Source organism: Molothrus ater, chromosome 18 (assembly GCF_012460135.2).
Source record: "Molothrus ater isolate BHLD 08-10-18 breed brown headed cowbird chromosome 18, BPBGC_Mater_1.1, whole genome shotgun sequence".
In the NCBI taxonomy this organism is placed as follows: domain Eukaryota; kingdom Metazoa; phylum Chordata; class Aves; order Passeriformes; family Icteridae; genus Molothrus; species Molothrus ater.
The window spans coordinates 14392375-14417432 of record NC_050495.2 but is presented as its reverse complement, the minus strand read 5'-3'; the positions used below and the strand labels follow the sequence as shown (position 1 = coordinate 14417432).

General features: G+C 44.7%; 1 protein-coding gene across 5 annotated transcripts in view; it reads right to left on the bottom strand.

The window, feature by feature from the left end:
• Positions 1–8771: 8771 nt before the first annotated feature.
• Positions 8772–25058, bottom strand: part of MORC2 (MORC family CW-type zinc finger 2) — a 53328-nt gene continuing 37041 nt past the window's right edge. For 4 of the 5 annotated variants that reach the window (XM_036393138.2, XM_036393139.2, XM_036393140.2 and 1 more), the window contains 10 exons: positions 20731–20863; positions 20227–20301; positions 19740–20114; positions 19181–19321; positions 19013–19067; positions 18107–18248; positions 17590–17781; positions 17402–17495; positions 15834–16022; positions 8772–14966 (listed from right to left, as the gene is read on the bottom strand). In XM_036393138.2, coding sequence (XP_036249031.1) covers positions 14898–14966; positions 15834–16022; positions 17402–17495; positions 17590–17781; positions 18107–18248; positions 19013–19067; positions 19181–19321; positions 19740–20114; positions 20227–20301; positions 20731–20863 — 1465 coding nt within the window. In that variant the 3' untranslated portion in view covers positions 8772–14897. Of the gene's footprint in view, positions 14967–15833; positions 16023–17378; positions 17496–17589; positions 17782–18106; positions 18249–19012; positions 19068–19180; positions 19322–19739; positions 20115–20226; positions 20302–20730; positions 20864–25058 lie in introns of all 5 variants that reach the window. The other variant, XR_004981201.2, reaches the window with a different exon arrangement.

Below are 25058 nucleotides of genomic sequence, written 5' to 3'. Positions count from 1 at the left end.
CTCAGAAGCCAAGAGTGTGATGTCAGGCCTGGCTGAAGGAGGTAACTCTTGCCTACCTGCCTCCCTCATACTCAGAGAGCTGGCTGGGCATGGGGTGATCACACTGCAGAAATACCAGCAGTCATCAGCATGAGCATGGGGCAGATAGGGAACCTGTTTCCCTTGGGTCCAAAACTCCACAGGTGCTCAGGAGAAGTTGGGAGCTAGGGCTGTTCCCATGGACCTTCCTGAGTTGCTACACAGTCCAAGTGTCTGAGGGGGATTTCACCCAGGGTGCAAGGATCCCTCCAAACCATTCCCACAAGTTTCACCTGGCAGGTGGCTTTGACCTTGGCTCTTGCTGCCTTATGCCTGGCCTCTGGTATGGCAGCGCAAGGAGGGAAAACTTTCCAGGATGCTCTTGTTCCCCTGAGAAAGGAGGAAGCTCTTGGGAGCAGTCTGTAAGATTGTATGGTCACAGATGTGATCACCCCATGTGGACAGAGCAGCAGGAACCCATTCCATACCTGTTCTGACACTGTGTTTCTCTGCAGCCTTTGTATGTTGGGTGGAAAAAGCATCAGACACAACAAGCTGGAACCTGGAATCACAGAATGACAATATCCGGAATTGGAAGGAACCCAAAAGAATAAGTGAGGCCAACTCCAGAAGCAAATGATGCCACAGGCTTGAGGAATGGCAGAGCTCACACTCTGCAGGCAATGAAGGAACCAGAAATCAACAAGGAAATGCACTCACCTGGGGAACATGTGGGCCTGTGCAGCCTGCACACCCTGAGCAGTGGTCACTCCATTGTTGACACGAGAACCTGGCATACTTAGCCTCTGCAGAGTGACAGGGAGCTGTCAGGAGATTTCCATGGAGAAAGCAGACCGGTCTCTTGCTCCTACAGGAGCCACTTCTCCAAACTCCTCTTCCCAAACCTCATTCGTGAACATCATGGAATCAAAGAACCAATAAGAAGAACCCTTGGAGGCCAACAAGTCCAACAGTGGCCACATCACCATGGGGGGTGCCACCTTGTGATGTCACTGGTAGACTGGGGAGGTGCATTGTGATGTCAGCAGAAAGATGGCACCTTGGAGATGGGGGAGGGGGGTTGTGGCAGGAAGAGCCCATCCTGGCCCATCTCAGGTGTTCCCAGGTGTCAAGAGGTGCCACTGCTGCGGAGCTGGGCTGCCTTCCTAGAGAAAATCATAGCTAATAACCAAAATAAACATATAAAAATATAAATTATTAAATAATATCTATTTGAAAATTATGAAGAATCTGTTTTCTGGGCTTTTTTTTTTTGCTATAAAATATGACAGATTAAGGGTTTTTATCCTGGCTCAAACATTTCCAGGGATCCTCTAGGAAGTGGCACCTCTGGTTTGCTGAGGATGTTTCTGTTGCTATTGAGTTAGGGATGGCTGATAGAAAGCAACATTTGACTTCGTGCTCAGAAGGCAGAAAAGAAAACTTTATTAGAACTTTGTGGTATTCACATTCTCTGAACAGAGAGAGACATAATTCTCTCTCCCAGGATTTTTCCTGGGGAAGGCAGTGAGAAGCTCAGAGAAGAGAAAACAATTTTTATCTCTATTCGCTGCTCCTGTTGTTTGGCACATGTGGAATGTGTTATGGAGATTGTTTACCAAAGGTGATGGTTGATTGGATTGATTGGCCAGTTGGGTGAAAGCTGTGTCGTGGCTATCTCCAGACAGTCATGGGATTTTCTTGAGTATCTCTTTAGTATAGTTATAGTATCGTATCAATGTAATATAGAATAGCTTAATAAAGCATTTCTTCAGCCTTCTAAAATCATGGAGTCAGAGCACATTATTCCCATGTGGGGGGCTGCCCTGCATCAATAGAACTTCACATTTTTATAGGCAAAATCGTTCACCCAGAACTTCTGAGTTTTTACATTGCCTGAGAGACGCAATGCGTCCCCATACACCGTTAGATCCTGGATCCAAGATAGGGATACAGCAACTAATAAATTTATTTTTAGGGCAATCTATGGGAGATATTAGGAGGAAACTTCAGAAGTTCCAGGGACCAGAGGGAAAGAATTTGGAGGTCTTGCTAGATGAGGCATGGAGGGTTTTTAGCAATTGAGAAGAAGGATATAAGCTAGGGATGAGAAAGTTAATAGCAGTAGTAAAAGAGGAAAGCAAAGGAAGGTGGAGACAAGGAGCACCTAAGCAAGGACCACCCTCGCTGGGCAAAGATCAGTGTGCAAATTGCAGAAAATTTGGACAATGGAAAAATGAGTGCCCTGAACTAAACAGAAATGGAAAAGGGGACCGGGGAAGGGAGGTGGTGGTTGCTTGTACAAAAAGCGACTGCAGGGGACCAGGGGACCTTACCCCAGGGGATCCCTTGGTTATAAAAATGAAATGGGGGAAGAAGGAAAAAGAGGTGGAACTTATAGTGAAAACAGGGGCAACATTTTCAGTTTTAAATAAAACTTTGGTGCCAGTGGGGAATGAATATGTTAGGGTAAGGGGAGCAACTGGCCAATCTGAAATAGCATATTTTTGCAAGTACACTTGCAAGTACACTCACTCAAATACAAATATGGAAAACAGTGGGGCATCCATAAATTCTTATACATGCCCAATTCCCCGGATTCGCTCCTAGGGAGAAATTAATTGGAGAAGTTGGAGGCAACTATTTTGTTTAAAAATTGAATTGAGAGGTTACTCTGGAAGTTAATGAGCAAAAATACGTAGAAGTGCTGAGTTTAATATTGACAGCCATTAAAGCTAAGGAAGAAATTAGTGGGGAGATCCTGAATCAAGTGCTTCTGGGAGTATCGGCCTCCAATGTACCAGGGAGGGGGAAAAATGCTACACCAATATAAATTAAGCTTAAGGGAGGAAAACAACCAGTTACAATGAAACAGTATCCTTTGAGGAAAGAAGATAGAGAAAGAATTAGCCCGATAATTGATTTTTTTTTTCGCTGGGGTTATTAAAGGACTGCCAATCTGACGTCAACACTCCTATCCTGCCTGTCCGCAAACCTATGCGTCATAACGGGGCGTGCAGGACTTATGGGCCATTAACAAGATAACTGAGGATCTCTACCCTGTGGTGGCTAACCTGTACACCTTGTTAACGTGTTTAACACCAGAGCTAACTTGGTTTACTGCTTTAGACTTGAAGGATGGTTTCTCTTGCCTTCCTCTCCATGAAGCCAGCCTGAAAATTTTTGCATTTGAGTGTCAAAATTCCAAAAGTGGATGAAAAACTCAGCTCACATGGACAGTCCTACCCAAAAGACAAAAGAACTTGCCCACCCTGTTTGGATAACAACTTGCGAAGGATTTGGAATCTTGGGAAGCTCCACAAGGGAAAATATTGCACTATGTAGATGATATCCTAATAGCTACCCCTACAGAAGAAGGGTGCATGGCCTGGATGGTAAGCCTTCTAAACTTTTTGGGGCTGCACGGGTATAGAGTATCAAAGAAAAAGGCCCAGGCAGTAAAACAAAAGGAGATCTACCTGGGTTATGAGGTCAGTGCTGGACAATGGACTTTGGGGAAAGAACGCATAGAATCAATATGCCAAACCCCAAAACCTCAAACAATAAAAGAGCTGAGAACCTTCCTGGACATGATGGCATGGTGCAGACTATGGATTTACAATTATGGAGTACTTGTGAAATGTCTGTATTCGCTCATTGCAAATGGAAGGAGAGATCTCCAGTGGACAAAGGAAGCCCACACAGGCCTTTGGTCAACTGATAAAGTCTCTCATGTCAGCTCCAGCTTTAGGACTTCCAGACATGAGTAAACCGTTCTTTCTCTTCTCTCATAAGAACTAGGGAATTGCCCTGGGAATACTGGCACAGGACCTGGGCCCATACAGGAGGGAGTTGCTTATCTTTCTAAACAGCTGGATACAGCAGCCAAAGGATGGCCAGGTTGCCTCAGAGCAGAGGCTGCAGTTCTACTGAACATTCAGGAAGCCTGTAAGTTCAGCCTGGGCCATAAAATGCCTGTGCTAGTGTCTCATACAGTATCCTCAGTACTGGAAACAAAAGGCAGCCACTGCCTCTCCCCACAATTGTTTCTGAAATAGCAATCTATCGTGGTAGAACAAGATGATGTAGAGATAGTGATAACTAACATTGTCAACACAGCCTCTTTTCTTAGTGGGAACCAAGGAGAGCCAATTCATCATGACTGCCTGGAGACTACTGAAGCTACTTATTTCAGCTGCTCAGACCTGAAGGACACTCCTTTGGATGATGCAGAAACCTGGTTCACTGACGGAAACAGCTATGTTATCAATGGAAAACAACTTGCTGGGTATGCAGTTACCACATCAAGGGACCTAATCAAATTAGGACCATTATCAGCAGGTACCTCTGCAAAGAAGGCAGAAATAATTGTCCTGACTGTGCATTAGAGTTATCAAAAGGAAATTAAATAAATAAATAAATAAATAAATAAATAAATAAAATTTATCCAGATCCAAGATATACATTCGGAGTAGTGCATGCCCATGGGGCTATCTGGAAAGAAAGAGGTCTGTCAAATTTGCAAGGGAAGAACATTAAACATGCACAAGAAATAATACAGCTGTTGGAAGCAGTCCAAATGCCTGAGAAGGTGGCAATCATGCACATTAAGGCACATCAGAAAGTGAGCTCAGAACTGGAATAAGGAAACAATCTGGCGGAGAGGCAAAAGAAGTGGCAAAAGAAGTGGCAAAAGGTGAGGTAACAGTAGAAGGAGCCTTAATTCCCAATGGCCAAATCTCCCTAGAAGGTAAGCCAGTGTATAATTAGACGGATAGAAAGCTAATTTAGGATCAAAAGGGAACATATAACCAGGAAGGATGGGCTGTTACAGCAGAAAGGAAATTGGTTATCCCCTCCCATTTACTATGGCCATTAGTAAGAGAGGAACAGTGGAAAATACACTGGGGAATTGATGCCTTGTATAATAATTTGATTGAAAGAATCACTGCCAGGAACTTATATGCCACTGTTACTCAAGTAGCCCGATGTAGCCACAGCTCTCTTCATAGAGTGCAGGCAGGCACAACTTCCTAGGGATATTTCCCAGGAATTGCAGCTAGGAACCTCAGAGAAAGAGAAAACAATTCTTATCTCTATTCTCTGCCCTGTTGTTTTGCACATGTGGAATGTGTTAGGAAGATTGTTTACCTGAAGGGATTTGGTAATTGGATTCTGTGATGGCTGTCTATATTAATTAACCAATCACTTGAAGCTGTGTCCTGGCTGTGGCAGACAGAGATTTTTCTTTAGTATTCTTTAGTATCTCTTTGTAGAATAGTATCTCCTAATTATAGTATAGTATAATGCAATATAGTATAGTTTAATAAAGCAATTGTTCAGCATTCTGAATCAATGGAGTCAGATGCCAATCATTCCCTGTGACAGGGGCACCCTCCATTTGATAGCCCAGTAGTGTGAACTTTGCCTCCAGACTAACCCAAGAATACCCCTAAACCAAACCTGGACCAAATTGGAAAAGGCCATGAACCTGGTCAGCAGTGGCAAATTGATTTTTCAGAATTACCAAGAAAAGGGGGGTATCGATATTTATTGGTACTAACAGATACCTTTTCAGAATGGCCAGAGACTTTCCCTACCAGGACTGCCAAAGCCCAGGAGGTAACCAAGGTGCTGTTGCAAGAAATAATACCACACTTTGGAGTTCCAGCCACAATATCCCCAGATAGGGGACCACATTTTATTTCAAAAATAATACAGCAGGTCGGTCAACTTTCGGGCATAGGTTGGGAATTTCACACGCCATACCATACCCAGTCAAGCGGCCAAGTTGAGAAAATGAGTCATTTGATCAAACAACAAATTGTGAGACTAGGACAGGAGGTTAATTTGCCTTGGCCCCAGTCCCTCCCATCAGCATTGCTGCGACTCCCGACTAAGTCCAGTACTAAAGAAAAGCTGAGCCCTTTCGGAATGCTTTATGGGAGAACATATGGTGGGCAGAAAGGGATATCCACCCAAACTGGGGAAGAGAGACTGACTGCTTATATAGTAGCCCTAGGGAAGCAACTCAAGAGAAACTGAAAAACATGGCTGGAACTCAGAGCAGAGGGCTAGATGGACCAGTGCATAACATGCAGCCTGGGGATTATGTGTATGTCAAGTGTCTTGAAGAAAAGACCTTGGAGCCACAGTGGGAAGGACCATTCCAAGTGCTTCTCACCACCTTTACTGCAATTAAGATCCAAGAGCAGAATGCCTGGATTCACCACTCTCGCGTAAAGAAATCTGAGGCTCCTTGGAGAGTTACACCGGGTGATGAACTAAGATTCACTTGAACAAAATTAATATATTGTGGTTGAAAATGTTTAGCAATCTAGATTGCAGGAATTTAATCAAGAAAATTATTTTCTTAATGTCCAAGGGTGACCTTATGATGCTTGTATCCCCAGTCAGGTGTTCTGTTTATGCCGGATGTTATATTCTGTGCCTTCAAGGCTGGCTCTCACAGTGCAGGCAGGGAGAAGAAGCACAGAGTTTCTTTATCAGTTGCACTCTCCCCCACAGTCTGCTGGAACACAGAACTCCACTGTTGTCTGGGCACGGACAGGGCAGAACACAGTTCTCCTTTTGCTTTTTAGTTAGTTTAGCTAGCTGAGGCAGTCTGAGTTTTCCCTGGACTGTTTTTCTTTCCCCTTTCTTGGAACCATTCAAACCTGCTTCAGACCAGGACCCGGGGAAACACCGAGAGCTCGCACTTTGTGGCCTACTGGGGTCTACTCTGGGCAGCAGCCATTCCCAGCACCAGAGGGACTGATAACAGAGCGACCACTCCCAGGAGAGACTTTTCTGAATTTGTCATCTCTTCAGAGTGGTGAATGAGTTTTGTCATCCGGTATTGTTCATTTCTTGTGCTGGAGAGTGCTGTGCCTGTTAAATAAACAGGTTTTTCCCAGTTCTCTCTGAGGAAATTCTTTCCGAACAGTCTGGGGGGAGGGGCCATGTGAGCTTGCTTTCTAGGGGGGGCCCTTTTGGAGGTTTTCTCCCAAATTTGCCATAAACCAGGACAGTTAGTAACCATAATTACAATCCTAGAACTAGAAAATACCTCTAGCCAGGATAATGCTGAGTGGCCTTGGTCCCAAGCTTTTACTGGATATACTGGATCCATGGGAGAATATTCTGATTTAAAAAATCTAAACCTGTCAACTGTAGTCATGCACAAAAACCAAGTATATTGAAGGCAAGAGTGGCAAAGATAAAGGTTATGGTCACTTCAAAGGATTATAGGAGAGGAAATCAGGATAGGGAGTCAAAGGATTAATGGAACAGATCATAAGAGAGCAATCCAAATTAGTGTTTCAACCTCTCCCACAGGCAAACACCAGGAGGTTTGTAGTCATTCAAGTGAATTAGACTGTTGGTATAACTTTACCTTAGTACAGACCATTGAGGTGGTTTGTCTCTGGGCCCACGATACTACTGGGCTCACCTTGAAATTTAAAATAAATGGCACTGTTGATCCCATTACCCCAGCCCAAACCCAAATCACACCACCTAGGCCTGAACCCAAAATTTACAAAATCGGCCCATATGTAATAAGGAAGACAGGCCAACAGCAGTTGTTGAATCCAGAATCATCTCTAAAGTGTGTCGAATTACTAATGCAAACTAACATCTCTGAAATTCAACCAGCCTGCTCTTCTTTCCTAAAGACATCCTTTGAAAGCTGGCCGACACTGTTGCAAAAGCAGGCATATACCAGAGGCAGAATGTGAAGAGATCTGACTGGAATATTAGGGACAGGGCTGGAAGTTTTAAATGCAATTGATTCAGAAATATTAGTGAATAAATTGGCCAATGCAACAAGCGATATAACAAAATTAAAACAACCCTTAGAGTCAACTTTGTTAGCATTGGGAACCAGTTAGTGGCAGGTTTTGAAAATATTACCAAGTTTGAAAAAAGCAGAAGACCAAGAGCATGGATTAATTATAGATGCACTTGCTATGGTTCAAGATAATGTGTCTCTGGCTTTTAGTTGTATACAGACACAATTATGGTTGCAACCAACAGCTGCTTCAATTATAAGAGAAGGAAGCGAAGGAGCTTTTCTGATTGAGATTCGAAAAGCTGCTTGGGACTATGCTATGGATTTTGAGAAGAAATTTCAATCTTGATGGACTTTACTAAACTTCACCTGTGACTCAAGTGATAACATAGCTAATGATTTTGTGCTTACCGTACACAATGCCACAGTTTACATTATTCATTCTATTAGAGCATTAGGACTAAATGAGTGCTCTACCCTTCAGAACACAGGACATGGGCATGAAGAGTAAATGAAAAATGGCAAACTGTGAATCTAGAATCTTGCATTACCTGGGAACAACAGGGGTTCATTTGTGAGAGTAACACAATCAATGCTCAAGATATATGTCTTGATACTGAACAGGGTGTTTGTCTTTTTGAAATTCATCTGAATACTAGTCAAAGAACTGTGCTTGTATATATTGGTCAAGGTTGTGTGTGTTTGAGAACTGCATGCAGTTTTATAAAAATAGACAAGAGCGATGAACTTTGCTCAGTGATAGTCATTTTAACCTTTGTATTTGTAACTTTGTTAAAATTTTAGGCTGTGAATTCTGAATTTGGCACCAGTTTTATCTCACCAGCTAATTAAGTCCGACACTACAATGTATCACAGGTTGTCACCCACACCTACTACAACGAACCTCACGAAAATTAATTAAGCATCAGGACCTTGTCAAAATTCTAAAGGACATTCAGAAAACTGGAGAGAAAACTTTAATTACTGTCCATTGTGACGCAAAGGAAATAAACAAGGTTCTGCAAAGAGAAAAACAAGATGCAAGTCACAATTGGTGGGGTTCATTTTTCAGATGGTTGCCAACTGCAACTGGGATCCTAAATACATTATGTCACCCCATCATTGTTTTACTAATTGGTAAAAGTTTAACACTGTCTTTTGTAATACTTATTTGGAATTGGAGACTGTTACAACAAATAGCAATATTAACCTCTTTATCCCAAGTACATGGTAAAGCATTAGAAGACACATACCATGAGGATTGGAATTTATACTTGTGAGATGCAAAGCTGTGTTTCGCGTCAGGTACAAACAAGCGAAGTGTGTACTTGTGAATGCGAAATGTGTGGACATCGACAATGGGATAGTTGTGAATTCTAATAATAACTGATGAAAATAAAGCATGGAAAAAGGCCTTTGAACCTATCTTTTGTTTGCAATTAACCCTGGTTGATTTAGGAGCATTGGAATTAAAGTGTTAAGGTTGTTGCTTTTTGCTTGCATTTAATCCATAAAAAGCTCTGCAATAATAACCTTTTGAAGTATAATTTTAGAATATTACTTGTATCCTTGAAACTATAGCTTTAGAATATATATAGGAAATATGCTTATCTCACGCCTTATTGAAGCAGAGAAAAACAGTTTGAGAAAGGAAGATGAACATCACCTCAAGGATTTATGGTTTCGACCAAAGGGAAGCTAGACATCACTGTTATGAGATTTATAGTCTCTGCAATTAAAAGGTGGACACATCTGGGGAGCTGGACTCCACCAGATGGGATTCATCTTTCTTCTTTCAGAAACTGGACCATCACCATCTGGGGATACTCCTTTGAAAATACATTCTGAGAAATTAAAATCACAATAGTGTATAGAATTGTGATGTAATAATTTGGAAATAGAAACTGTTGAAAAAACTGATGAGTACCCCTATAAATACCTGTAACCATCAATTATCGGTGTGCAGTTGGAGGGAAAACTTCTCCCACTGTACGCAGCGCTGTATTGCTCATACTTTACCATATTAATAATAAATTGATTGCTGCTTGAATATTGGCCTAGTCAAGCTTCTTATTCATAACATACTAAGTAAAAGAATTTACTACTTTATTAAAAAGGGGGGACTGAAGCATGGAGTCAGAAACTAGAGGATATATATTAATCACAGAAATTAGAAGGTATTCATTAAGAATAGGGACATAGATGGTGGACATTGCTTAATATTTGCTGCATCCTTAAGCAATGTCATTTGTGTGAGAAAGAAAAGGAATACAGGAAAGGAATATGTGCAAAACAGCAAGAAAGAATGTAAGGATGCCTGATTAGGAGAAGGATGTTTATCAAGAACAGGATACAGTATGCAAGGATACTGAGATAACAAGGCTCCTTGGGCCCCTGAAATCAGATGAATCTGGACTCAGATTTGGCCAGGCTTGAACAGTGGCCAAAAGATCAGTAAGCATGTGCAAGGCAGCAGGTCAAGAAGTCAGTCCTGAGGAAGACAACTTTACTTCATCCCTTATGACCCCTGAGACCCCAAGACGACCACCAGAGACAACTGCACACCAGCAAAGGACAGATATGATTAGCATACAAAGTAGAGAGGGAGGGGAGCCAGGAAATAATCTATTCTGAAACATGATGCATATGGAACGTTCAAGGGGATAAAAGTAAACTGTGTGTACAAGGAATATGCATGTCTTTGTAGCAATATCCCCATGCATCTGGCCAAATAAAAACATACCTACTTTAAAATTCATTTTGTCTTTGAGTTTTAGAGTCTCTCTCCACATATCAATTGAAGCCCTCTCTTTGGAGAAAAACAGTAATTTTAGAGCCTTTTTCTCCCAGAATTTGTGTCCAAACTGAGACCAGTACTCACAGGAGCTGCTCTGTGTGACGGCAATTGCTTGCGTCTTTAATGGGGGAGTGTTTGGGTTTAGTATTTTTTCCTTTTGTTTCTTTCTATAATGGAATTTTGTCCCATCTGTCTCTAAGAAAATATGATTGGTACTTAAGAGAGACCAAAGAAGTTGCCAAGCTTGAGGGGGAGGGCACCTAGCTGCATTTCTTTTACCCTCTACTCCAAGAGGGTTTCTCTCAGAGGGCCAGAGATACCGAGAAAACTGGGCTGGGGAAAATGGGTTTGGGCGCAGCTCCTACCTCTCTTGCTCTCTCAGCTTTCGGAGGGGAAAGAGGCTTCAGTCACTGTGGGAAGAATTTGTGACCAGCACGGTGTTCAGTCTCCTGCTGCATCCTACCGTGAGTGGAGCTCTGCTTGTCAGAGCGGCTGTTGCACTGAGACCTTATTTTTAGCACCCTTCCTCAGCAAATACAGGATCCTTCACCATCTGCTGAGGTGCCTCAGGGGAAACGCCGGGATCCCTGAGCCCCTTCCCTCTCCAAGGGAGCCTCTCTGGGCCCAGTTTGGGAGCCAGTCTGCTGCTGCTCAGCTCCTGCTGTGCCTCTGCTACTCCTCCAGGGGTTTTTTGCAAGACTGTAACCCCACACTGCCTGCCTGTCAGGACAAACCGCAGCTCCTGCAACAGCTGACTCTTGCTTGCTATCTCAGGTAAGCGCGTTCCTGCCGTTTCAGCTTGCCACTTCCAAGGTTCCTGATGAGGCACTGGGATTGGCTGCCCCTGGAGGTTTGTGGAGCAAGCCCTTTTCCCAACCCTTCCACCAGCATGTCCACCATTACGTGAGAGAAATGACCGAGCCCGCGCCAGAGCGCCCCCTGCAGGCGCGGGGGAATCATCGCACCTGCCCTGCCCGGAACCAGCAGCGCCCCTGCCGGCTGTGCCCGGAACTGCACCAGAGGGGAAATGGCTGGGACTGAGTCTCTGGCTCTGGGTGTTGGTAATGTCGCAGTTGTTGTCTGTTTGCCTTGGTATGCATTCTAGGAAAGAGCTGCTATTCCTTTCCCCAAATCTTTGCCCAAAAGCACCTTAATTTCAAAGTTAAAATAATTTCGAGGGAAGGGGGTTATAGTCTCCATTCCAAGGGATGTTCCTGCCTTCCTTGGCAGACACCAAGGCAGACACCTTGGCAGACACTTACTTTTCAAACCAAGAAAAGATGAAAGCTCTGGTTAAGACACAAAAAGTGCTTCAAGAAGTGCTCCAAAAGGACAGGAACCACACAGTTCCTCCTCATTTCCTTGCTAAGAAGCAACTCTGGGCACTGAGGAACTCTTAGGGGCAATGAACACGCACACCTGTCAGCGTTCTCCATCCAAAAAAGATCAGTGTTACTTTACACCTCTGCAGAGCTGTGCATGCCAGGACATCCTCCATTTCCACAGCATTTTAGTCCACAGCAACTATCAAGAATTTGCAAATTTCCCAGATTCCCTTGGTTTCTCTCATGAGTGACCCTCGTCTTTACTTTCCTGCAGGCAAGAACGTCAGCCATCTGCTGTTCCTGCTGCTCTCAGAAGCAGATGCAAAGGGAATGTGGCAGAGAGCTTGAAGGAAAAATGCAACCTCCCCACAAGAAGTAAGCTGGCATGAAGTATCCAGCTGACAGCTCTGGAAGAAATTTCAACTATGGAATGTATAAACAAGGGATTAAGCTGGCCATAGAGAGGGGGAGGGGAATGTCGTGCAAAATTAAACTCATGCCCTTAGTATTTCTGCTGTAAGAAACAGTTGAAATGAAGAGGAAGACTTAGGGGAACATCTGAGGCATCAAGAGGCTTAAATGCAGGAGGGAGGTGTCATGACAGGGTTACAGGCAGGGGACAGGTTTTTGATGGCAGCTGGAACGACCTTCAAGATGTGATAGGGACATCCACGTGTGATACCAGGGAAGAACACCCATAGGAGTGGTGTGTGGTGCAGAGCTGGGGGTTAGTCTCTACCCTTGATTTTAAGAGCTCAACAGGAAAATGCCCTGAACCACTTGATAAAGCTGTGGAGTATACCCCACATGGAGCCAGGAGTTTGGATTCCCTCTGGAGGCATTCTGAGCCTATGGGTTTTAGAGGTGTTACTAAAACCGGATGTTACACACAGACTTGCTTAAAAAATTTACAGAAACAAAATCAAGAAAAAGAAAAAAGCAGCTGCAGAGCATTGTCCAAAAGGGTTTAAGAATGAAAAATCTATTATACTGGCACCAAAGTTCTTGGCTTTCTCTTCCTAGCAAAAAACCTTGGTGGAAGATCAAAAAAATTAAATGCATTAAAAAGCAAGAGTTAAAATTGGAAATGAGAAGTTCCACAGAAAAGAGGGGAAAAAGACCAAATCTCAAAACAACTGCACTTTCCTAACATGGGAGAAGTAGGAAATCAAACTGTGCCAGTAAGCTCGAGAACTATTAGCCCCATCCTGGCGCGCTCTGGGTGTCAGAAATTAAAGCCTGTGTGCAGCAACAGCTCTGAACTGCAATATAACAAAATCTCCTTCTTTAGAATGTCTGCTGTCTCCTGGGAAGGACAAAGACTTCTTTCATCTTAATAAAAAATGCATCTTCTCTGGATTATTTTCATCAGAAACTGCAGTGTATCATCACAACTAATAAATCTCCAGTATGTGTGAGGAAATGGAGACTGGTGGAGCCTGTTCCTTTGTTTAAGGAATGCTGCCCCTTTGTGCAGGAGGGTGTATGAGGAGAGGGGAATACTCCTTACATTTATTTATTGTGGGATGTCAGGCCCAAATTCTGGATGGAAGCAGTCTCACCATGTACTGTGATAAGCACCTGGAATTCAGGTAATAAGCAAAAGCCTTCCCCCTCTTCTGTGGTGTGTAGAAACTTGGGAGTTCTTCAGGACTATAAGCAATTAGTACCAAAGATTTTTGGTGCAACAGATATTTAATTTAGAAGGGTTTGCTGCAAGACGTCTATTACACATCCAGGTGTCAATCCCCAGGGTCCATTCCACCTGACATCCCTGATAGTGGGTACCTCTTGCTTTACACCATGTTTACAACCATCTGGCTTGCAGGGGACTCCAGTTTCCGAACATGAGTCCACAGACACTGTCCTAGCAGGCCTGCGAAGCTGCTGGCCAGCTGACAAACTCTGACCAAGTCCCCTTGGCCACAAGTGGCTCACCAGGAGTTGGCTGCAGCTGAAGGATAAGGGAGAGGTATTTTCCTTGCTGCAGGCACAGAGCCAGATGCCAATCAGTGGTGTAGGGCTCTGAAGGCTCCAAATAGCCTCTTCTAATAATTAGAAATCTCTAATAATAAAATTACCTGGTAGAGCAAATTGAGCAAAGCAACACAAAACTGAGGGAGTGAAAATAGAACAGGGGTCACTTTATTGTCAGGTGGATGAGGAGTTCTTCTGATGCTGTAATTATGTCTCAAAGAAACAGCAGCAGAAGTGAGCAATAAAGTGACTGCAAGCAGAGAACCCGAATGCCAGCATTCTTCCTCTGATGCTCACAGCCCACTGTGAGCAGTCCAGGGGTGATCCTCTTCTAGAAGGACCTCAGCCTCTTGGCTATTACCACAGTGGCAGTTTCGCCCACTTGCAGCAACCTCCTGTCCAGGAAGCTCACTGCAGGTGCCAGTGCCAAATTTCCGAGTTCCATCAATGTTCCATCCCCTCTACTCACACTCATTCAAGGACATCTCCTTTCTATAGCTCTAATTCATGGCTTGGCTTTCTCTAACTCAAGTTCAGTATCTTCCACAAAAAAAGCCTAATCCCCTCTGCCACAACTCAAGGCTTATTTTTTAATTACTGCCAGGTTCTTGCTGGAGAACCAGTAAGCTAAGCAAGGTGCTCTGAGCTCCCAGGTTTAGCATATGAATACACTTGAGTTGCAAAAGCAGTAGTCACACTTCTACATCACAAAAACAGCCATTGTAACAGGCACAGTTCCCATTTCTTTTAAAAATAAATATTTATAAACAAAAGGAAGAGATTCAGAGAACTACAAAGTTAAAAATTTTCCTGCCAACAGCACAAATGTTTCTCATGTACAGTCACAGGAACAAGTTGTACACCAACATGAGCACTGTCTAAAAACTCTCTCCTCATCAGCTGCCTCAGTCCACCTGCACAGAGATCCACATCTCCCTTTACAGCAGCCAGCTCTTCTGCACTTCTCCACGACTTGTGCTGGAGATGCTCAGTCACCTTTCATGATCAAGTCCTCAATATATGCATCCAGTTCATCATCTGTATTAATATCAATGTCCTGAAACCAAAGCAACAAGGAATACCAGTGAGAAGTGAATACTGAGGAACAGCATAAGAAAAGAGGAGCCAGAGCAGCTTAGCAGCCTCTGTTACATCTGGCCTGCTCAACCTCTATGCTCCAACCTCCAGCACCCTCCAGCTGCTGACAGCTTGCAGTGACAGCACCCCTAGCTTTCCCTGTCAGCATCCGAAAGACAACACAGGAAACCCATCAGCACCTGATGCTCAAACAACACACTCAAGTGATGGATTTACTGTACTGATTTTGGTCAAGGCAGATTTGGTTGGGGTTCTTTAAGATTTAACACATTTTCCTAACAGGGTGAAAGCGATTTCAGATGCTTTCAGTAGCCTTTCCAGGTTGATCCTGATTTTATTAAAGAAGTTTTTTAGTTTAGAGTTAGTTTATTTATTTAAATGTTTTAATTATATATTTTCTATTTTAATTTAATCGTATAACTAATATATCCATTTCACCACAACACTTTCAACACTTTTTCATGTTGTTTGTTTAAAGGCTTGCATTTCTATATGTGGAGTTCAGAATCTGCACAGGAATGTGGCAAAAACTCCCTGATGAGCACTGCCTATGCCTGGGGAAATTCTCAAGCAGCCTCACGGCAGAGAACAAACAGAATCTGTGCATAACATACACACCATGAGAAATCATTCTCATGTGAGAATTAACACACATCAGACTCTTAGGGCCTGGATCCCAAGTGTGGGCAGTGACAGCCAAGCTGTTCCAATCTGAGGAAGTTGGAGCCCAGTGAGACACTGGAGTGAAACACTTGTAATGCTTGGAGGGGATGAGCTAGGTGGCTACTCTGAGACAGCTCAGGGTTTGCTGCTACTCCTCACCCACCTCCTGCACTTTCTGCAGAAGGGCCATGATATTAGTCCTCAACTTCTGCAGTTTCTCCTCTGTTTCCCTCAGCTTCTTTTCTAAGTTCCGGAGGTTTTCCTCAGAGGCTTTGGCCCGGGCATCGGCACGTGTCTGATATGAATTGCACAGGTTCTGCAGACCCACCTCATACTGCTTAAAATATTCTTTCTGTAGTAGACAAAACACAAGATGTCACATTAAGAGAAAGCATCAAGGATCAACAAAAACATGAGCATTCACAGGCTGTAGAAGATCCAAACCCCTGGCCCTCATGACCAAATCCTCCCTGAAGTGTGCCCCTGCACACTCTGCCCATGCTTGTATTTACATCTGATTTGCCTACACCAGCCAGCACAGAATTCACACAGCTTTTCACATTCTTCCAATACCAGAACTGCCCCCAAAGCTGCTTGAATTTAGATTAAGGGTGCAGTGTACTTTTAAAAGCGTGAACCCACAGGTATGCTGCAGGCCTGACATCCCCTGTAAATTTTAAGTATCCTTGGTACAGATCACCCAGACATCATAGCCTCCCACTGCAAGGTAGGGACAGCTACACTAACCAAAAGCCCCAGACACAACCAAGGTGTCCTATAGAAGAAGCAGGAATAGTAACTCCAGCAAATGCCAGCAGATGCCTGAGTTAAGAGAAGGGGAGGAGACGAGACTGCCAATACACACACTTTGAGTCTGGAAGTGCAAAACAGAACAAGCTTTGGTCATGTGCTCATCTGCAGGTGGCTTTTTACATGTGCCTCCTTGGAAAGGTCTCTCTTGGTGGTATGTTGGAGAAGGAAAAAGTAAGAGAGGCCAGTTCCCTTGCCCTGCATTGCAGCCAGCACTGGTACCAGGTAACATTCCTCCCCAGTACCAGGCTGCTGGTGGAAGCTCAGTCCCACCTGTCCTCTAATAAACAGAAGTCAAAAGTCTTATGGTGTGCAGCTGACTTGCTGGCAGTCAACCTGTTCTCCTAGGGAAGTGGGAAGGGGTTTACTTCAATGTTCTCTCACACTAAAGTAAATATAAAGTGGACTGAATCCACACTAATGTGGGCTCAAACCCTGTATGGGCCATTTACCTAAGAGTTGGACTCAATGATTCTTGTGGCTTCCTTCCAATTCAGAATATTCTGTGAATCTGGGGATAATTATTTGTTATTATTTATAATTTTTAAGATTGTCTCCAGATAAGTTATAAGGCTGGGAGCAAAACAAGCAGATATATCTACCTCTTGCTTCTACAAACCTGTAACCTGGTCTCTCTTTTTTAGAAGTTTAATAGCAATGGTTAAGAATTGAAGATAGTAGCAGCCAACAGCATTCCCACACATATGCATGGTAATTAAAAAAATCCTCAGACAACTCTTACAAGACTCAAGGCATCTCTCAGAGCTCTCATTCTTTTCCTCAGCTATGTTAGTCTGCCAAGGATCCAAATTATTTTTTCAAGAGTGCACGCCTGCATTAGCAAGTTGCACATTTGCCATAAGAATGGAATATGTGTGGGGAAAATACATAAACTTACTTTTCTAGAAGTACTGAACTCACCAAGGGAAATGCCAACAACCCTTCTGAGCTCATGGAACTCAGCTCATTCTTGGAGATTGGAAAACTTGGAGGCAAGAAGTATCGCAAACAATTCCTGTGCAGGAAAACAAAATGCAAAGCCAGAGCTGGGAGTTTAACAGACTGAAGCAATCAGACTGCAGAGCTCACAAGATCTGCAGTGAACCCACCGAAGGATCTGGACTAGTAAGTCAACTGTTTCTTGGCTGCTGCTGGGACCAGTGGTGTCAGGCTCGATTCTGATGCAATCCGAGGTAGAAGGTTCAGCCATGACCACCTCCTCTTCCTGCTGTGTGTCTGGAGCCTGGTACTCAGGAGAGGGAGGCTTCATAAGCCTTACATCCTCACTGCCCTTCTCTACCCTGAGAAAAAGTATTAAGGGAATGTCAGGAATCTTTTTTTACATTGGACATACCTGAAACATGGTTAACGGTTTCATCAGAACCTGTACCCAAGTGTCAAACAGACCTCTAGACACACAACAGCTGCCTCCAGGGCAGGCATCAGAGTGACAGACTGATGGAGTCTGTCATGCCCATTCCTTATGTAGCCCTGGACAGTCTTGACCTCACATGTTTCCTGACATGACAACAGCATATTTGTCTTCAGGATCTATGGCAATAAAACAGGCCCTTCCTCCCAAAAAAACCCCCAAGCCTCCAAAATTCAGTAGCTCTAGATAGTTACCAGCGATCCCTTGGTGTGGTGTCTGTAGGGACATAATCAAACTTCACCTTCCACCGGATTGCCTGCCTGATCCTTTCCACAGCTGTGACACGGCCTGTGAACCATTCCTTGTTCACACGCACTTCCACGTGCAGCCCCTTATCTGTGAGGGGGAAGCAAAGGTGTTTGTAAACATTCAGCTGCTGGAAAGCACATTCTACAGGGGCTCTAGAGATTCAGGCACCTCAGCAGGGAGCACACCTGAATCTGTGACAATGCCCTCAAGCAGTACAGACACCATCAAAACACAATGGGCACACAGGTCAGCTCCTGCTGAGAAACATGAAGATGCATGGAAATGAGCTGGCAATTCCAGATGGAAGGTTTCTCCTGTACTCCAAGCTGTTTGACATTGGCTTTATAGTCTCATGATGGGCTCTAGGACAATTTGCCACGTGTCCCTAGTGGGCCACTTTCCAGACAGCTCCCTGGAAGCATGCTGAAAAGATGCCCTGCTCTGGCAGATGGTGCAGTACCATCCCAGCTATCACCTTTCCTGGGGTCTCCCAGTCACTCTTTTCTCACAGCAGTGCAGATTTGGATAGAGTTCTGAGCATTTTCCAGCTGGCATGGCTGCATGATCCACTCAGGATAGGTGAACATGCCATCAGCTACACCCTGCAGCCCAGCCCCACTGCTGACAACATGATATAACCATCACAGACCTTTCCATGCCACAAATGCCACTGGTCTAATCAAAGGGTTCTCAGTCAAAATTTTTCATGCAAGTTAGAGTAATCTTGGGGTTTGGAATTCAAATCTACACTATTTTTTATTTTAAAATCTAATTAATGAAAGCACACGTTTAACTGGTACAACAGTTCTTTTTTACGTCAGATACTGGTAGCCCAAGGGCTTATTTCTCACCTTTCTGTGCTTTCTTCAGTTCCAACAACTCTTCCTCTCCAGCACTGTCTGTGAGCTGGGAGCAGAGAGAGCCCAAATTAGTCACCTCCCATCAAGATTATAAACACCTGACAAATATCTTCTGCTGGGGAAACCAGCACGCTCTTATCTCCACCAGTACACTCTTACCTCCACCACCACCTCATTGGAATCCTTCTCTTCTTTCACTGCCAAAAATTTTCCTCGTTTTGTCCTCTCCTTTTTGGGCTCACCCTCCTCCTCAGACCCATCCTCTGGGATGTTCAAGGCCCTCTTTCGAGTGTTGGAGGCCTGAAGGAAGCAAACAAGCTCTAGCTATTAATTCCAGCCTGCTTCCAACCAAAACCTTCTTGCAGCCAAGTTTAAAAAAAAAAAAAAAAAACAACCCCCCAGAAAAAAACCCAACATTCAGTATTTAATTTGGTAGTTAATGAGCTTTTCTGGAAGGTTTTAGAGGTGGTATATCATCATGCAAACACTCACCCCACTACTCCATGCACTTTTATTTCCCTGGGGAAACAATCTGGTCTAATAGGAAAGAGATGAGACCAGTCTTCTCAAGGAGTGTAAATAGCACCCTAACCCAAGAGCAAAGTAGAAGTTCTCCTGTCCTGTGCAGTGCCCACAGTGCACATATCACAATACAGAACAGACAGGCTTACAGGACAGTGGGTGAGGAGCTGAGGGGTTTCATCCCATTGATTCTTACCTGTAAACATCTGCCAGAGGCAGATTTCCTTACTGCTGGCACCTTGGCTGCTTTTGGATTGGGTGTCTCACGTGAGCTTTTGGGGCTCTGTTGGCCAGAGAGAGACTTCATGCTTGCACCTGGCTTGGCAAGAGTTTTTAAAGTGCTGTTAGACTTCCCAGCTGTCACAGTGTGATGGTGTGTCCTGGAAGTGCTGGCCTCCTCCTTGAAGAGCATGCTGGCTAGCTTGGGGGAGCTGGTATTTGGACGATCTGAAGAACTTTTTTTCAGCTGAGTGCAGGACTTGTGAGGAGGTGAAGATCCTGGTGGCCTGCTGGGAGCATTCTTGATTACATCAGGCAAAGGAGGAGATCGTGGGCGCTGAGTTCGGGTGTGCTGAAACAAAGGAGGGTAGAGAGAGAGGAAGGGTAGAGGAGTGGGGAACTGCTGTTCAGAACAGCTAAGGAAGCACATAAGAGTAAAAAGCCTACAGCAGGATCCCATTTACCTCCCTTGAAGGCCGTGTAGTCACTTCCAGAGGTAGTTTCTTTAAGTCAGCCTGAGATAGAATTGGAGTGGTCTTCTACAAAAAACAACAACAAAAAAAGAAAAATTAAAAGAAAGAAAAAAAAACCCCCAAACACAAAATCAACCAACCAACCAATCAAAAACCCAAAACCAAACAAAACACAACAACAACAACAACAACAAAAACAGATCAGAAAGTTCATGTTTACAAGCTGCCAGGGGCTGCCTGAACCCATCCCAGCAGTTTTCCAGGCTAAACCCAACAATTATATGGTGTGTTTTGTGTTCTTCAAGAGACATTCCTTCATCTGTCATTTCCATTTTCCCAACAGAAAATTAAATGCAAGATGAGATGATCAATTTTTATTGTTACAACAGCCCCAGCCCTATGAAGGACCATAGATGGTTTCAGACTCAGCAGCAGCCCTTTGCACAGAGAAGTCCATCACACCTGCTCTGCTTAGCTGAAGACCTCCAGACTCACCTGCAGAGCTTCCAGCTTTTTCTGCTGCTGGCGGATTTTCTCTGTCAGTTGTTTCTGCTTTTCCTCATTTGATTTCAAGTCTTTTTTTAGAGTTCCCAGTGGTACCTTCTGCTTCTGCTCTGCAGCCTCACATCTAGAATGGAGGGAATGCAAGACAACCTCAGCAAGGACAGCAGAACCTGAATCATCTCATGCAGGATTATCCCAACATACCATTCCAAAGGCAGCAGGAAAGCCACCTGCTTTTCTGCAGTAGTCACAGTCTCAAAAGCAGTGATTTTCATCTTGGAAAAGAGATACAAATTAAGCATCAAAAGCATAGTTGCTAATAAAAAGGCATTTATGCTGGAAATCACCAATTCAGAGCCCAGGAACTGTGACAGTTGTGACAGCTTCTGTACTGCATCTGTACTCCAGACTTTTTCAGCAACTTTCCTTCCTATCAGCTTATTTCCTCATATCAGTTCTTCTTTCTACCTACTTTTTTCCCTTCATAAAGGAAAGCACAGTACCAGAAACCCATGACTAAGACATTACCACAAGCCTTCCAGTCTCAGATGCCTTCTGCCTTGCCATTGAAGGTCAGGCAGTGTCCTTTGCAATATCCTGTAGCTATTTGCTTTGTCCTTTGCTTTCCTGTGGCTGTTCAGCCCATGGCCGACAACAGTGGTGAGTATCCTACTCTCCCAGGTCCTTTCAGGTGCAGAATCCTGGAAGTGTCCTTGAGAGAGAAGGAAAAGAGAGGCAGGAAGTACTCTCTCAAATGCACTGGCATCACCTTTGAAGTGCTGGATGAGCAGCTGGCCCGCAGGAGCACTGCCAGAGGAGGAAGAGGGGACTGAGCCCAGGCTCATCTCCTATCACCAAACAATCATAGAAAGACAGACGAGGATCAGCACTGCTGGGGTAAAGTCATGGAAGAATGATTTGAGCCAGGAAAGCAGCACAGCCCTTTTACAACACAAGAGATGCAGCAGATCTCATTGGACCAGATACTGGAACCAAGCTGGTAACCTGAAGATGTAAGTCTTACAAGTAAACGGAGAACCCTGCTCTCACTGTAGAACACTCAAAGCTCCAAGAAGCTGGGGAGAGATGATTCTATCAAGATCGCTATCTATCAGATACACTCTGATCAGCTTTGTGAGTGAGAAGGAGCACAAGCAGCAGTTCCTCCATCAGCCTCTCTCCTGCTGAAGCACTTTCCGTAGAGTGGTTACGTCCTCGGCTAAGAAAGTGTATGTCGTCACTGCAAAATGACTGCCCGTGACACGAAACCTGCAGTTCCCAAAGATAAAATTGAACAAGTGGCACCATAAACAGGTTTCCCAGCACAGAAATGCATCTTCCAGCTCATGGCAAGGCTGGAAGCATTGCCAAGCTATGTCTTACAGCACAGTAAAGAACAAAAGCACCTTGAGTTCCGTGACAAGAAAAATTCAGACTACTCATGGCATCCAAACCCAGAGACTGCATCACTGGAGGCAGCAAATCAGAACAAATGTATCATCTTGGAAGTCAGAATGGACTAAAACCAAGACTCTGATAATGCTCAAGGAGCTTTGAGACACACAATCATCTTCAGCTGGTGCTTCAGCCACCCATCCAAACGACATTTGGGATCCAACTGGATATCAGATAGGAGAATAGAGGCAAGCAAGCCTGACATTATTTCACAGTGTGAAACAGGGACACTGCCTTCTCTGTAACAAAGGTGAGTGATAGTGGCACCTGGTGCTGACCTCAACAGAGACAGTGGCACTGGAGGGAGTGACAGCTTCCCCTGACACAGATTGAGAAGGGCATTCAGCTCCCATGATCTGGAACACCATGCCACAAGCAGCCACTAAAGTGTAGGTGGACAAACTAGAAGGGCAGGGAACAGCTCAGTGCCAATAGTAGACACTGTGCTGAGGCAGCCAAAACTACCATATGACCTCTGATGCCAGGAGAGTCTCAACACCTGACATTGCTCTGACATTACATCATTTCCAATTTGGCTGGATGAGACCCTGCACAGAGCCTCACAGTACACAAGGTTGAGGATGCCACCCATGTGCTTCTCAAATCCTGTCATCCTTCAGACACTACAAATACCTGTAATGGTCAGGACACAGATATGAAGGTGTCCAAACTCTGCACAAGGACTCAACAGTGCAGCACTTGGAATGTCCTCCAGCCAAAAACCAGAGGAGTGCTGGAGAAACTTCTACTTCATGTAAAGGACACAACTGCACTTGCTGCTGGAAAGTACGTGTAAGCCTACTTAATCAAGAAATGTCCTGGAGTTATTTATTCTCCCAGAGTAAGACTCCTGAGACCCCTTTTGAAGCTAAAATGACCAGAAGTTTGGCTCACCAGTGCCAAGTGCCCCACCTGCCCTTTCCCAGCTTCCTGCACAGGGGATGTAGGATGGCATAGCATGCACTGCGGAGGTACTCGGACTCACTCCAAACAACACCTCAATGTGAAAAGCAGCCCCACCCACACACCCCCAATTTTCAAGGTATTGCAAATAAAAGATCTGAATTCTTTCATCAGTAAATCAAGTTCCTGGTAGGTGATACAATAAAGACCCCCACTTCTGCAGACAGAAGTGCACAAATATAATGGCAGGTGAGGGGACCTGAATAACACCCTTCCATGGCTACCCTCAGGCCATCCCAGAAGCTACCAGCCCATCTAGGGTCCATTTCCACAAGCCCAGTGGCCCAAAGGCAGCTCAGGGGATGTGAACTGGGCTTTTTGGGAATTGTGGAATGCAAATCTGTTCAGAGGAACAGAAACCCCTTTTGGGGTCCTGCCAAGACTGTCCTACGGCTGCCTCAGCTCTGGTGTCTGGTCAATGGGGGCAGCCCTCTGAAACATCTTTTGGACCAAAAGCAAGTAAAGGAAAGGACTGAGATTATTTGGGAAGAACAAATATGGGAAGAATACACTATAACAAGGGCCAGTTGTACATAAACCTTTGGCTGGTCAGTACCTCTGTGTACCTTCCCCTTCTCAGTACCTTCCCCTTTCCTAGGCGAGGGCCTCTGTACTGGGGTGCAAGTCAGCAGCTGGAGGGAGACCACTGGTCCCAGTGACTCATGGGCCTGAGTGCCACCAGCTGCTGTGACTACAGGCAAGTGAATGAATATGAGCCACAGGAATGTCAGGCCAGAGGAGCCAACCAGGAGGCTACCTGGGAGCAAGGGAGGGGATGTCTAAGGGTGACTCTCAGGAGCTGATCACTGGAGACATGGGTGAGTCTCACAGCTGATGGAGATGGGTATAGGGGTGTAGGCGGAACGGTGGGTGTCTCTAGGCAGAAAGCACATGGGGAAGAGCAAGGATCCTGATCCAATCAAGACAGAGAGATCCCCAGTGTGAGACACTGGGAGGTCTGGAGTGTGTGTGCGCTATGTGTAAACACAGAAGGAGGTCTGTACACCTCCCCCCTGGGACTGCAGGCCTCAGGGCCAATCTATCCCAGTGGAAGTAACCAGAGGCACGGGATCTGAAGGCCAGGTATGGACATGAGTATTTCCACTAGTGATCCTTCATCCTGACGAGCCAAGAGGGAAAAGGATGAAGCTGCTGGTGTGGTCTGTGGGAGCACTGCACATGCCCACTTGTGCTATCTGTGTTACTGGATGTACGTACATACACGGTCTGTCTGTGTTTCTGTGTGTCTACAAGCAATATCTTCTGAACCTTGCTACTCCTTCCAGCTGAAGGGCTGGGGATGTGCCAGCCCCTTAGGTTCCAGGCTCAGCCCTGCCCCAACATTTTGTCCAGGAACATCCTCAGCACTGCCACACTCCTCAGAGCTCTACAGCAGGAGCTCTACATACATATGGAGCAAACAGAGAAGTCAGCACAGGTATTCTCCACTGGGAGGTACCAAAAGGAAGAAGTCAGAAAGTCAATACTTTGAAATAGCATCAATATTCTGTAAAATTTTCAGCCATAGATGTTAAATTTTTTATTCCAATCAAAAGTTACTGCCTGGATTCATCCCCTTTGTCTTTAAGCCCTGAGCCAAGGGACCTGACTTACAGAGAAGCAGCTTCCCTTCCTTACAGAATACAGACAAGAACTGGCTTCCAGCAGTGCTGCTTTCCACAGAGAAGCAACCTAAAGCAATCATTTTCCTCACTCAAATAAATGACTACATTCTACCTACATTTTGTGACTGTAACACACATCACTGGAAAATGAACCACTGTGCTGCTTCCTCAAGCATGCAAAATGTCCGTCCTGGGTTCATCCCAACCATGTGGAATTGCTGCAGTTTGGTGTCTGAGGGGTGGGAGCAGTAGGAGCAATAAAGGCAATTGTGAAGC